Source organism: Myxocyprinus asiaticus, chromosome 6 (assembly GCF_019703515.2).
Source record: "Myxocyprinus asiaticus isolate MX2 ecotype Aquarium Trade chromosome 6, UBuf_Myxa_2, whole genome shotgun sequence".
NCBI classification, from domain to species: domain Eukaryota; kingdom Metazoa; phylum Chordata; class Actinopteri; order Cypriniformes; family Catostomidae; genus Myxocyprinus; species Myxocyprinus asiaticus.
Window position 1 is genome coordinate 39,040,607 of NC_059349.1, and position 15,472 is coordinate 39,056,078.

The window sequence follows — 15,472 nt, forward strand, 5'->3', positions numbered from 1 at the left end:
AAAAGCTATCTCTGTCTACATGAAAGTTATTGAAATGCATCAATATTTAGGTACACTTCTTTTGAGAATGTCTGCATTGAATTTATCCAAACAATTTACCTCTGATTTCATTTCTTAATTGCTCCACTTGACTCTTGAGTAAGGTTTGAGATTGCTGTGAATAAATATAGACTCTGTTAAATCAAGTTTATGCCATTTATTTGTCATACTGTAAAATAATAATAATAATAATAATAATAATAAAAACAATCATAGAATTGTGATTTTATTTTTTCAGCTCTTCCAGAAGGATTTTCTTTTGTTCTGCAACTTTCTCCTCCAAGGCTCTGAGGTTTGCTTTCTGTTCTGTGACTATAGCTGTCAGTTCTCTAAGTGCTGCATGGATGTCAGGGTAGCATAGATTGCAGTTCTGTTTGCTGTGGGTTGGAGATAAAACTTCACCTCTCAAAGTATCTGTTGTATGCTGTATAACAAATATTTCCTCAGGTAAAAAGAAAAAAGTAAATCAAGTAAATAATTAAAGGATTTTTTCTTCACATGCTTGTTTTCTTATGAAATCTGTGTGCTCTTATCTTCTTTTATTTTATAACTTTCCTGATAGGTGCTGTCAGACTGTGAATCACTGCCCAAGAGTCACGAAACATTAAAATGAATATTCCTGATTAAATACAAGTTAAGCTCAATTGACAGCATTTGTGGCATAATATTGATTACCACAAAAATTCCGACTCGTTCCTCCTTTTCTTTAAAAAAAGCAAAACTTGAGGTAAGAGTGAGGCATTTACAATGGAAGTGAATGTGGCCAATTTTTGAAGGGTTTAAACAGAAAAGTGAATCTTATAATTTTATAAAAGCACTTGTATTAATTCTTCTGTTAAAACTTGTGTATTATTTGAGCTGTAAAGTTGTTTAAATTGTCATTTTTACAGTTGTTTTAGGGTTTATTGACATTACATCGTCATGGTAACGAAGTTGTAAAATTGGCTATAACTTTCCACAGAAAAGGTTAGTAAGTGATTTTATCACACTAAAATCATGTTTACACACATATCCTTTATGTGTTGTGGTTATACTTTTGAAAAAGTGAGTATTTTAACGTTAAAAAATTGGCCCCCATTCTCTTCCGTTGTATGTTCCTCACTGGAACCTCGATTTTTGCTTTTTTAAAAGAAAAGGAGGAATGAGTCGAAATTCATTTTTGTGGTAATTAACATTATGCCACAAATGCTGTCGATTGAACTGAACTTGTATTGAACCCAGAACTTTCCTTTAAAAAAGTGGTAAATTAAGTTAATAATAAAATTATGTTATTTCCTTCACATGCAAGCTAATGGTATGCACATGTGAAATGCCTCCAGTGACCGATTTATCTGTTTCAATGAAGTCGTTTTATTGGTTGATGTCCAGCCAATGAATGTCACCGGTGTGGATTGTGTTAAGTGGGGATGTGCGTGTGTAGATGAATAATTTTACTTGCCTTTTCAGCAAATTTGTTCAATGTGAATTGCCAAGGAGCAAAGAAAAGATATTTTGCACTTTATAAAAAAAATGCTTGTAACATTATTAATCCGCTTTGTTTAATTGATGTCTGTTCTAATGAATTTGACACAGTTTAAGAGTGATTTTAACAGCTTCACAGGGTAACATCTGGTTTCCCATGGTTTCCCATCTGGTTTCCTACTGGCAGTAGGCCGGATTCATGAAAATGTTCGTAAGAAAAAAATTACGATGTTCTTAAGAAAATATTTGAGAACTTTCTTAAGAATTTTTCAAGAATTGCTCATAGGAACTTTCTTACTAACTTCTTATAATTTGTCCTAAGAACTAAGAACTTTTTCATGAATACGGCCCCAGGGTTCAAATCCAGGACAGGCAGGATGCATTTGTAGCTTTGCTGCAGATTTTGATGCATTTTTAACAGATATAATGAAAACAGTTTTGTAAAACACACATACACAGACAAACAATTTATAAAATTATTTAAATCAATCAGTCAAAATTGTAACTGAATCTGACAGCCAGTAATTACAATATAATCTACTGAATTTTCTGAGAATGCTTGAATTACTGAGAAAAAAAGAACTACATTAATCATTTTATCAAAATATACTTTTTCCTGAATAAATAAATGTAATTTAAGTGTATAGGTGTAAAGTGATGATGCTTTAATTTTGCAAAAAAAATAATTCCATTTGCGATTTACTGCTCTGACAAGTGTAAACGCCAGTTCCCATTCAAACCAATGTCCCATGTTAACATAGGTAACCATGTTACCCTGTGAGGCCGTTAAAATCACTCTTAAACTGTGTCAAATTTATTAGAACAGACATCAATGAAACAAAGCGGGTTAATAATGTTACTACTGATACCTTCTCTTTTGTCTGGCTTAACTGCACAGATGAAGTACTATGAAGCACTACAGGCCTGCAATACGTGTGCCCTGGAAACTCAATACCTCCATAGGACTCCCAAAAAATATCTGTCTGGATGAGGGTGCAACCATGACACATTAACCATAACAACATGCTGTTAGGTGAATGTGTTGCAACATGTACCTTTTTCCTGAGCAATAACGTGGAGGTTTTCAACAGCTTTTTTGCAGCCTAGGCTTTAAGGTGTGTTTCTATACAGAAAAGATTTTTTTTTTTTAAATAAACCTACTCTGAGAAATATTTACTAGAGTAAAAAGTGTGACAACTAGCTCCGGTCTCCCCCATTGTTGACTATTCATGATTGACCCCCCTCCCCTCCCCTCCCCACCCCAACATACACACCTCCACCTCACACCCCACCCCCTCCTGCACAGACTTTTGTTGTTCTGATCTCTGTTTAGACTTGAGTCATTTCAGACACACCTACAGATGCTACAGACAGAGTGTCAGACTGCAACTTTCTAAGAAGAATCTTTATTAAAATAATCCACTAACCGAGTGAAACAGATGATTTATACTGTATTAAATACCAATACTGTATTTAACTTCATCTGATTTTAATTGCATTATAATCTCTCACATAATAATTCCTCTTTTCCACAGAATAATTTTTCCCACATGACCAGACTCAACTCATCTTCAGAGATTATATAAGGTAATATTCAAACTGTTGTAGCAAACTTTTAAAGGAATAGTTCACCCAAAAATGAAAATTTGCTGATAATTTACTCACCCTCAGGCCATCCAAGATGTATCTGAGTTTCTTCATCAAAACAGAATTTAAGATTCTTTGGATTTCATTTCAGGCCGCCGCCACCTTTAAACAATGCAAGTGAATGTCCTCCATTTTTTGATGGTCCAAAATGCACATTTATGGTGCATCAAAATAATCCACACGACTCCAGTCGACAAATAAAGTTCTTCTGAACCCAAACGATTGATAATTTTGAGAAACAAAACAACACTTGCTCGTTGGTAAAGTCACGCGTCACGTGGAGGAGGAGGCAGGAAGCGTGTCATTGTTTACAAGAGAAACTTGCACAGACCAAGCGCCGTTCACAAATCAAAACAGTGCAAAACAATTTCAAAACAATATAAAATAAAATAAAAATCATTTCCAAATAATAATAAAATAAAAGCAATGTAAACAATGACGCGCTTCCTGCCTCCTCCACGTGACACGTGACCTTTCCAACAAGCTTACATCATCCCTCTCATGAGCATGCGTCACAGAGATGTACGGAAGTGAACATTTGCAGTTAAAAAGTATACAAGTATTGTTTTGTTTCTCAAAATAATCAATCGTTTGGGTTCAGAAGAACTTTTATTGTCGACTTGCATTGTTTAGAGGAGGAGGCCTGAAATGAAATCCTAAAAGTCTTAAATAAGTGAACTATTCCTTTAACATCCATTTTTATGTTGGTTTACCTATTCAGTCTTCTGTTGCTAACAATATTTTATGTCTTTTAAGTGTCCTGTGGTTAAATCAATGTCTTCTGAAGTGATCCAGTTGCTTTTTTGGTGAGAAGAGACCAAAATGTCACTTTTTTCCCCACTTATGATTTCAAGCTCGATTACACTTCCTAGTGCTTGACGCATGTGCAGCTGGGGGGTTATCAGGATATGTTATAATAAACTGAAAATATAAGGTCATTTAGATATTTAAAAGTAAGTTATTTAGTCAGTTATAATATATAATGGCAAAGTTTAATTGCATATTTGTGCGAGGAAAATCTCTTTATTAGTAAAAGCTTTTATACATATTGTTCGTCAGGTGTTTTAATCGAGCTTGAAATCATGATCATGCCTAGAGACTGCAATGTCAAGATGTACAATGAAAAAGGAGTTATATTTTGGTCTGTTCTCACCCAAAACCGATTGGATCGCTTTAGAAGACTTTGATTTAACCCAGTGGTTCTTAACCTTTTTTTGATTAATGCCCCCCTACTTCATTCCCATAATTAATTATATTCCCTCACTCCCCTAATGTAGCCTATGACAAATTTAAAAGTGCTGAGTTAATGATATGATAATATTTATTTCAATCTATTTCTGCCTAAAATACAGTTAGTGTTACTATAGTAAATTCAAGGGTGGATGTGTAAAATTTTGTGCCGAATTCAAATGGTTTCCACTTCTAGCGCCTTGCTTTGCGCTGCTCTGTCCATTGAGCCGTATCCATCTACAGAGCCATACAGGTGCATTAGCCAAGGTTATGCCTCCGCCTGGGTATTTGACACTGCTAAACCAGATACTTCAGATGCGTCGCTAGACATCAAAATCAGATGAACCATGGTACAAATGCACACCAACCCATCCAATTGAGAACCAACTGATATACTCCAAGTTTAAAAATTCTTGTTGCAATTTAATCTGTCTTGAATACTATTTTGATGCTAGTGAAACTTATAATACAGCATTTTTCGTACACTGTCTCCTTAAGGTGATTCGCTTATAATGTATTCCTCTTTTTGTAAGTCTAGATAAACGTTTTAATGCAAAGAGGAACTTGACGATAGATTTGATTATTATGACTGATAAACGCCCTCCATTTGTAACCAAACGCTCCCCTCTCTACTAATTTGCTCTCAGCGCCCAATGGCATCCTTTGAACGCCCCCTGGGGGGTGGTACCGCCCCTGTTGAGAACCCCTGATTTAACCTGGATTACTTTTATGCTGACTTTATCTCCTTTATGGAGTTTTGGTCACCATTCACTTGCATTTTATGGACCTACAGAGCTGAGATATTCTTCTAAAAATCTTAATTTGTGTTCAGCAGAGAGAAAAAAGCCATACACATCTGGGATGGCATGTGGGCGAGTAAATGATGAGAGAATTTTCATTTTGGGTGAACTATCCCTTTAAAAGAGTAAAGGAAGATAGAGCATCAAATTATTTTTACATGAAAATTTTAGCCTGATATTAGAACTTTAAAGTACGTCTTTTTTTTTTTTTTCTTTTTTTTTTTTATTATAATTATTATTGTTGTTGTTGTTGTTGTTGTTGTTTGTGCTGAATCTGGATGCGGCACCATTTAAAACAGCAACATTTAAAGAGCACAAAAACACATGTCCATGACCTTGACTTCTCGGACTTCAGGTAGTCCAGCACCACCTGACTGCTGTCCATTTATTTACGGAACAGGCACAGCACAGTAAGAAGAGGGCGGAGTAAATAACATTTCTTTACCTAGCTGTCTTTACACAGCGAGAAAGCGGTTATATCAAGCACGTTAACAGACAATCAAATGAAATAAATCCTAAATCCGTTTACGATACGTCTCTTTCATTTAACAGATCTTGATGTTCCTACTCAAACCACTCTTTTAATAATTCACCTTTCTCAGGGAGATCGCGAACTGGTTTAAAGTGGGCGGCAGAGTGCGGTAAGCCGAACTTTTTAAGGACTAAATCTTTTGCACTGATTATTTCAACAAACTGTACACACTTCAATAGAAGCCTAAATAGTAAAAGTTACAAAATAACCAAAGATAGAATCCTACGTTGCAACTTTGTATCACTTTTAAGACACAGGAAAGTAAGCACTGGATGACCCCAATATGGTCATGAGGAACTTTGAGTGAGTTGGATACAGTTATCTGTTATAAAGTCTGTGTTCTGACTTTCCTTTGTTGAATGGCTTATGTACAGTAGAATGACTTCCCAGAGCCATTGAGACTAACGAGCTTAATAACTGCCGTTTCTTCGATGTAATCGCTTCAAAGCGAAATGGCCCTCTGTACTACTTGTATCTTTGTATTTGTCCTCAGTGCTCTTTTTTTCCTCAAAACGTTAAAGTAAAACATTAGAGGCTTAAAATGGATTTAGTGCAACAATCTTCCTTTAAACTTGTTTATAATAAATAAACATGGTTAAACTGTAAGCAATTCTATTCTAAGCACTGTTCTATTTCCATAAGAAAGATAGCTGATTAATAAAAAACAACACGGTAGCTAGCATTGAGATCTGTCCCGAGAACAACAGTTCAAACACATAGACTATCCCTTCTTTTACATTAGGATATTTAATGAAACATAAACATCTGGGGTCTGTTAAACCCCACAATACTCAGTCTTTCCATAAAGCTAATTTCTAACAGCAACTCTTTTCTTTCTCTGTCTTTGGATAACCTCTCAGTTCAAAGCAGACTTTTAGCATGTGATAATATTTTTGCCTGACCATAACATCAATGAGTCTTTAATATCCCTGTTTATGCTCATATGATTCTGTCTCACTCTGCCTGTCTCTTTCTCTCTCTCTCTCTCTCTCTCTCTCTCTATTTGTTATGACATTCTTAGAATGGACAGAGAACCTTCTAAAATCGATGATAACTTTGCCAGTTACCCCACCACTGAATTAAGTCTTACCTTGTCTGCCTTTTATATATCTCTTTTGATCTTTTTCCCTCTCACTTTTTCTTGTCTCACTTTCCTTCCACAGCTAACTGTCTTACAATGTTTCTGCTTTCATTTATTTTCCTCTTGTCTATTTCAGGAGAATCCAGAAGTGCAGAAGGGCAGGTATGAGACTTTCTGACCTTGCTATGAAACACTTATCTGATGGCCTGCGCTTGGTTTTCGCCAGTGCACATAAACTGAAATCTACTTTCTTATTTTTGTCAGGTCAACATACCTAAGCGCATTGAGCTGTAAGACAGTAAGGATAGTCTCTCTGACAGAACCTCTAAAGTAAGTCTGACATTCTGCTTGAGGGTTATCAGCATATGTTATAATAAACTGAAAATATAAGGTCATTTAGATATTTAAAAGTAAGTTGTTTAGTCAGTTATAATATATAAGGGAAAAGCTTAATTCCATATTTGTGCGAGGAAACTTCCTGTATTAGGAAAAGCTTTTTTCACATATTGTTCGTCAGGTGTTCTAAGCCCATTTTTATACTCTGTACACTTTACTAACAGTTTCACTGAATGAATCTTTAATGTAATTTCATTGGTTTCAGTTTCAGAATAAAGTGAAAAGCTTTTTGTAATTGTAAGACATCTGCTTGCCCTGCAGAATATGGAAAAAACACAGCAGTCCTTGGAGCCCAGTGGGAAACCTGATGATAAACAGTCAAACTCCACAAAGGTGGGCATATTTTTATGCAACAATCTATTTAAAAAAAAAATGTTTTAGGGTGACATAGATGATTAAGGATTTTATTACACCCATCCCCTGTATATCTTCCATATTATACTTTTCACTGCATGGGAATATACTAATATGTAGCACTTTTCTGTTTTGCAGCAGGATAAGGGTTCTGGTTCAGATACAGAGGAGACAGTCGACCATGAGAGCCAACCAACACATGAACAGGTACATCAGCATGGAATTTTTTCATCTCTGTACTGATTTATATTAGAAAATTTGAAAAGTGATGTTGCTGTAACTACAAAAATATATTGGTTGTTCAACTTTAAGTAAAGGACACTTCAGAATATGAGGCTTTGGAATATATACTATTGGGTGTTTTTTTTTAATCAATGTACTACTGATGATTTGTGGATAAGAATTTTTGCTTTCGATTTCAGTAATAGCTATACAAATAAGATCTGATACATTTATTTATCATCTGATACATTTTATTTATCCTAAGATTGTCAGTAGGAAACTGGACATAGGATGTTGAAACTAGCTAGCATAAAAAAGCTAGCATGTTAACACACAGAAGCAAGGGATAGTTCACCCAAAAATGAAAATTCTCTCATAATTTACTCAATCTTATGCCATCCCAGATGTGTATGACTTTCTTTCTTCTGCAGAACACAAACGAAGATTTTTAGAAGAATATCTCAGCTCTGTAGATACATACAATGTAAGTGAATGGTGATGAAAATTTTGAAGCTCCCAAAAGCACATAAAGGCAGCATAAAAGTAATCCATAGGATAGGACAGTTGTTTAACAGTGGTTTACGTGAGAACAGACCTAAATGTAACTCCTTTTTCACTGTACATCTTGACACCTGCAGTCTTCTGATTTCAATCATGATTTCAAGCTCAATTACACTTCCTAGCGCCATCTAGAGCTCGTGCGGAAAAGCACTAGGAAGTGTTATCGAGCTTAAAATCATGATCTTGCATTGAGACTGCAATGGCAAGATGTAAAGTTAAAAAGGAGTTACATTTTGTTCTATTGTCACACGAAACAGATTAGATCGCTTCAGAAGACATGGATTTAACCTGTTGAGTCTTATGGATTACTTTTATGCTGCCTTTATGTGCTTAGTGGAGCTGTAGAGTGCTGGCCACCATTCACTTACATTGTATGGACCTTCAGATCTGAGATATTCTTCTAAAAATCTTTGTTTTTGTCCTGCAAAAGAAAGAAACTCATACACATCTGTGACAGCATGAGGGTGAGTAGATGATGAGAGAATTTTCATCTTTGGGTGAACTATTCCTTTAAGAATTCTCTTGAGATTTGTATTCACTAGGATAAAATCACAACTAATAAGCAGGTTTAGGTTTAGTTTGTTTTATGATTTTTAAGAGTTGGTATTCTGATAAAATCCCTGTATTGTTTGAGCTTCTAAAATAATCTAGAATTTCTTAGGATGTAGCTCCAAATCTCAGGCACCTCTAATAACATGTTGTAACAAAGTAACAAAGTTGGTGTCTTTCATTTAGGAATCTTGTACGAGCCCAGCTTGGTCTGAAAGCTGTTAAAATCTGAACATGCCTTTGGGCTTTTTCAGCTGTGCTGTTGCAACTTTTTATGAGCCAGGCCTACCCTACATAATTAAAGGCAAACTTTAACTTAAAAGACAAGGACCTACATGCACATCAGAATTCCAGGTTGAATATGATTTAAAAAAAAATTGTACGATCATCAAACACAGGTTTTGTTGTCTCAATAACTAATAAAAAAAAAGGGTAAGGCTTAAAATAAGACCTGGTATTTCATAGGATTCTCTACACATTTATCTTTTTATATGCTATCCTATTTGGCAACCATGAAAGATTACCATTTCTAATTTTATTCAAAATTGATGTTTCTCTGTTCATTTATTTTTTTAATCAGTTTATCAGTTCATTATTTTATTGGATCTTTTTAAGTTGCATTTCTTGTCCTACCTTTTTTGGTCTTTTTTTCCCCCCACAATACAGTTTACAGGTAAGATCAAACCAACTTTACAGTAACTTCTGAAGCTATGAATTTTCTGAATTACTTCTACTGACCTTCTACATTTCAATCTTTAGAGAGTTGTACATACAGTATATTTGAAGTAGATCTAATTGAACTGTTGGCATTGACATTGTTAGGTCATTGAGAATGCAGATCACACAAAGAGGACAGAGGGCACATCTAAAGCTCCACTCAATACTTCTATTGAAGAGATACAGCACAGTACAAAAGCTAATAACACTATAATGGTTTATTCCCTTTCTACACTTTAACAAATTTTTTTGCCTTCTCATCTCACCAGGACATTAACAACATTATTTCACATAATGTGCAAAAGCAAACAGCGATTGACATCAATCAGGTGAGGTGGAACTTTCATTTTAGCTTTGAGAGATTGTATGAACTAGGTCTGTCTTTTGTTAATAAATGGTAATTTCCAGAAGTATCACAAGTTCAAGTACACTTCACTCTGTTTTTCTCGGTGTGTTACCAAGGCTAAATTAATTTGACCTATCTTTGCAGGGTGACAGCACTAAAGTGTTGGAAAAGAGGTATAACAAAGAGGGTGAGACACCTGGAGAAGAGGAAAATCCTAAAGTAAGCATCCATCTCATTACTTTAATCATTACAGACCGCCATATCTGTACATGTTTTTAAAGAACCAAAACAGGTGGTCTGGACCTCACCAGTTGATAGCCATTTCATATTTTTACAGCAAAAAGGGCAGAAGAAACCCATAAATCCATTTATGCCTCAAGTTGCAGCAAAGGTAAACAAGTTTTGTAATTTGTATGTTAATTTTTTTATGCGTCCTATTTTAAAGTATGAGCAAAAACATGACAATTATTAGTCAATGAATGCACATGTTTTGGGGGGGTTTTTTTCAGAATAAAACAATGCAGAAGAAGAATGGAAACCAAACTGAAGGCAGCGGCAATGACCTTGCAGAGGTACTAACAGTTCTTTCATTCAGAAACCCTCTCTTTCTACTGAAAACTAGTAACATTGAACACTAGACCCAGCTAGATAAAGAACAAGAACTGAGAAACTATTGTGGTATTATAAACATAAAATAAATGCAGAGACCCTTATTAATCTAAATATTAGAGTTAAATGCAGTTTGATGCTATAGGGCAGGTGACATATTAAACCAGTCCAGATTTTGAGACCAAGTTCTTCATTGTTTTTCCCACTAAATGGTACTGTTATGGGTACAGATTTGTTTTGTCAATCCATTTTCATTTCTCAGAACTTCTGCAAACATTAAAAGAGAAGTTGTGGGTCTAACATCAAAACAAAAGTGTTCATTTGGCAATCCCTGCTTTTCTTTTTCTCGATTTTGTTTCTGGTACTCAACAACTGAACTCCACTGTTTTATACTCAATAATACATTTAATTTCAACCCTTTCATTTAGTTAAAAGACAGAAAAAAACAATTATAGTGATGAAAAGTAAAAAATGTAATAGCTTTAAAAAAGTAGGAAAAAAGTATAGTGGAAAAAGTTTATATAGTGAAAGAAAAGTGCAATTTCTTTTTCTATTTGGCCAGACACAATGAATGTGCTTTCGCAGCCTGTGAAAAAACAAAACTGTCATTCTTCATCAGGTTACTTTTATATGTTATTTTGCCATGTTCTCAATCTCCTTTTGCAGAATAACCTGACACTGCTTTCTATTTTCTTATTAGACTAAAGGCCAGAAGAAGAGCCTCATGGAATGGCTGGATGAGTTCCGTATAAGTGAAAGTCATAGGGAGGTTGAGGAGGTTGGTTGTGTAAAAATAGATCCAGATACTTCTTACCTTTATTTATTATTGGTAACTATTTTTTAGTTACCATTTCTATCTTTCACAGGATCTTGATGGCCTCATGGATTGGTGGAGCACTGTGGAAAGTGAGTTTGTCCCACCATGTTGGCACTAATTATTACATTGGCATCATCTACATTTGTGTTTTTTTTTTTTTTTTTCACATTCTGAATGTTTTTCCAATTCTGAACTTATTAGTATTTTACACCTACCTTATACAAGTGAATCAGGTGGTTCCTCATGACATGGACCTGATATTCTTAGTTACATTTTCCTCCTATTGTCTTTTTTCCCATTTCAGAATGGGAGGACATGCCCAAAAGTGAAAACATGACAGAAAAAGAGGAAGCCAAGTAAGTCAGAATTCTTTCTGAAGGGCGAATTCACTAAAAAAGCTGCACCACTTTTGCGTGTCGTAATTCAACTCAAAAAACGTTAGTATTATTTACTAACCACTGGCAATTTAGTTTAAGCAGGCGCAATCAGTGCTGAAAAAGTGCTGCGTCTTCTCTATTTATGTAAAGGAGGCTCATTATAGATTGTGCTTCATTCATCATGCTAACATTACCGCCCCATGAAAGCAGGCGGTAAAATGAATGCTATTTAAAAGAGATTAGTAGTAGTAGTTCTTCAAATAATGATCAAATGATGGAGAAGAGAGTTATTTGTGTAAGGGACAATGTACAGTCAACTGGTTGTTATCTCAAAATAAATCCAGACCCAGTGAAATTAAGTGAAGGTGTCTTGTATCACACTGAAGGGGTTTATTTTGCGATAACAACCGGATGACTACATTATCCCACTTATTACATGTTACAAACCAAATAAATAAATAAATGGACATAAAATATTGATTTGTGTTGAAAGTATGTAATTATGTGAGAAGAAATCGCTGAACAGCCAAATTCCACCTCTGGTTTGTCAGAGTTGTTTTGTAAATAATGACTGTGTTCTGTTGGTGTTTATTTTGTCAAAATGACCCTCACCTTATTACAAGACTACTTGCCAAATAAATAAATAAATGGACATGAAACATTGATTTGCATTGAAATTATGTTATTATGTAAGAAGAAAGAAATCGCTGAACAGCCGATTTGCACCTCCGGTTTGCTTCAGAGTTTTGTTAGAGTTTATTTAGTAAATAATGACCGTGACTGCTCAATATCCAGCTTATTACAAGACTACTTGACAAATAATCACATAAATGGACTCGCAGTACCCAGATGACTGGTCTGCTATGTGGTCTGCTGCATCTTCCACTATCAGAATTGGCCTGCAAAATCAAAATTGCGCTGTGCAAATTGCATTCAACACAGATTTTGGGGGCACATTTGTGCTGTTGCCTGATATTGTGCAGACAGCGGATGCAAATAATAAGCGCTTATACCGGCCTCTTATAGCCTTTTTCCACTGAAATGGTTTGGGGCGGTTTCCTGGGCTGGTGCAAATTATCGAACTGTTTTGTGCATTTCCACCGCTGTAAAGGCCGTTCCAGGCGGAAAATGTGGCTTCTACACAGGAACTGATTAGGTAGAGGGCTGTATTGTGTTTCATAACCAGGTAGATTCCAAACAACAATTGTAGCTTCCGTCTGCAGCAAGGAGTACTTTTTCACTCTATAACAACAATAAAATCCCTATAAAAATGTCAGACATCAAAAGCGTTCAGGAAACGCAGAGTTTAGTGAATTCTCCCCTGAGTGTGTGACATAACTTGTAAAGTAAATCTGACTGACTAATCGTCTGTTTCTCAGGGCTTTTGCAGTAACAGCTGAAAAGGTCCAGAAGGGAATACGTGTGTTTAACAAACTCTTCTCAGAGCGAGCAGAGGGACTGTGGCAACATGTGATTGACCTGCACGCCATTGCTGATGGCTTAGACCGCTTCAACAAGAAGACCAAGATCGCCCAGATCACCGGTGGCTCCACCAGTGCTTTGGGAGGTGTTACCACCATTACTGGCTTAGCCCTGGCACCTTTCACCATGGGAGCCTCTCTGATTGTTACTGCAGTTGGTCTGGGTGTTGCCATGGCAGGAGGGCTCACCTCTGCCTCTGCTGGGATATCCAGTGCCGTCAACAACTCTTTGGATCGCAAGAAAGTAGAGCACATTGTGGAAGACTATCAGGAGAAGATGGATGACCTTAACAAATGCATGAAGTTCATCAAGCAAGGGATAACAAACCTACGCAAGTTCAACCTGAATAAGATGAAGAAGCGTGCGTACAATCGAGACTTCCCTTGTTTTGACAATATCTATGAGGACGGTGCCATGGCAGGCAAAGCTATTCTAATCAATGCCAATGAGATTATGCGTGTGGTGCAGGTAGCCAATGCCGCTGGAACCACCGCAGCACGAGCAGTGCAGATCGCTAGTGTATCCACCGGTGTTCTCACTGGGCTCTTTGTTGGGATGGATATCTATTTTGTGGCAAAAGACTCCCATGAGCTGAAAAAAGGTGCAAAGTCTGAATTTGCTGCCAAGATTAGAGAGGTGGCAGACCAGCTACATGAGGGTTTGGTGGAACTCAACAGCATCCGAGAGGAGCTGCAGTCGTGCAACAATCTTCGTCCTGAAATACCTCTAAAACAAAACTCTCTAAACACTCCTTTTATTTAAATGTGCAATCTGTAAAATTTGTGTTTATGTTCTCTGACACATAGTGGCATAGATGCAGCATCTCACAAAAAACTTAAATTCTCTTTTACTGACGTCATAGTAAAAATGTGATTTTGAACATATTTTAAAAAAGATCTATTCTACTAGTACTATTTCTTTCTGTTTGAAAGTTTAGCAGTTAGCAAAAGATGACTGAGAACTCCTTTAATTGTTAAGCCATATCACCCTGTAGCTCAAGACTACTTGTTTACTGAAGCTAAACAGGGCTGAGCCTGGTCAGTACCTGGATGGGAGACCTCCTGGGAAACTAAGGTTGCTGCTGGAAGAGGTATTAGGGAGGCCAGCAGGGGTGCTCTCCCTGTGGACTGTGTAGGCCTTAATGCCCCAGAATAGTGATGGGAAGACTATACTGTAAAAAGGCACTGTCCTTTGGATGAGATGTTAAACTGAGGTCCTGACTCTCTGTGGTCATTAAAAATCCCAGGGCACTCCTTGAAAAGAGTAGGGGTGTAACCCTGGTGTCCTGGCCAAATTCTCCTTATTGGCCCTTATCAATCATGGCTTTCTAATAATCCCCATCCATTAATTGGCTCTATCACTCCACTCTCTCCTCTCCACCAACAGCTGGTGTGTGTAATGAGTGTACTGGCGCACTATGGCTGCTGTCACATCATCCAGGTGGATGCTGCACACTGGTGATGGTTGAGGAGAGTCCCCTGTTCATTGTGTAAAGTGCTTTGAGTGTAGTGTCAGAAAAGCGCTATATGAATGTTCATTCATTCAACTTCACACTTAGAAAAAAAAAACTTTATTTTGAGTAATGCTTAAACTGCACTGTTATATTGCCTTTTTACTGCCAGCACAATGACTTAGACAGGTTATGTAAATTTGGTAACTTGTTTTTTACTTTGATCCAGTGCTTGTTAAGGTGTAATTTCTGCTTTTATAAGGCCAAGACTTTATGAACTAATACCATCTATATGGGCCTGAATACATGGTAACAGTTCAAGCATATTACTTTATTATCCCACCATGGTAAAGGAGATGGCTTTTTAAGTATTTTTATTTTTGTAAATATCTTTACGTTGATGTTTTTTAACACCTGATAAAGAATATCTTCAGGTGAGCGATTTCAATAAATATAGGCTACTTTGTGTTATTTTACTATTTATTACATTTTATGAATTTGTCATTAAATGCTTTATAGTATTGTTTCCTGTTCACATATTATTTGTGTAGGCCTATCTTAAGTGCAAATGTTGGCCTTATTGTTACCATTGTTTGTCATTGTTACAGTAGGCAATATAAAAAATGTATAAAAGAATGTATTAAAAGTAATATTGAGCAAAGTATAGGCTGGTTATTGAACAATGTTGACAGTATAACAAAATGATATGTCATTTACAATGTGGGATTACCCAGAATAGACATAAAAAATATTAGTTGTGATGCAGCGCAACTAAAATGCTCACATAATAACCAAAATTACA

At 36.1% G+C, this 15,472-nt stretch overlaps 1 protein-coding gene across 9 annotated transcripts; it reads left to right on the forward strand.

Moving 5' to 3' along the window:
- Positions 1 to 2,876: 2,876 nt before the first annotated feature.
- LOC127442051 (apolipoprotein L6-like) lies at positions 2,877 to 15,331 on the forward strand. 9 transcript variants are annotated; one of them, XM_051699728.1, is made up of 14 exons: positions 5,595 to 5,818; positions 5,961 to 6,012; positions 6,927 to 6,952; positions 7,055 to 7,120; positions 7,392 to 7,519; positions 7,679 to 7,747; positions 9,859 to 9,918; positions 10,080 to 10,154; positions 10,273 to 10,326; positions 10,445 to 10,507; positions 11,245 to 11,322; positions 11,411 to 11,450; positions 11,666 to 11,717; positions 13,118 to 15,331. In XM_051699728.1, the coding sequence occupies exons 5-14, from the start codon at positions 7,451 to 7,453 to the stop codon at positions 13,980 to 13,982; spliced, it is 1,425 nt and encodes a 474-aa protein (XP_051555688.1). In that variant the 5' UTR covers positions 5,595 to 5,818; positions 5,961 to 6,012; positions 6,927 to 6,952; positions 7,055 to 7,120; positions 7,392 to 7,450; the 3' UTR covers positions 13,983 to 15,331. The 9 variants fall into 9 exon arrangements, with proteins under 9 accessions (XP_051555687.1, XP_051555690.1, XP_051555688.1 ...); XM_051699726.1 differs by having other exon boundaries at positions 7,448 to 7,519; XM_051699727.1 differs by lacking the exons at positions 5,595 to 5,818; positions 5,961 to 6,012 and adding an exon at positions 2,877 to 3,087 and having other exon boundaries at positions 7,448 to 7,519.
- Positions 15,332 to 15,472: the final 141 nt, after the last annotated feature.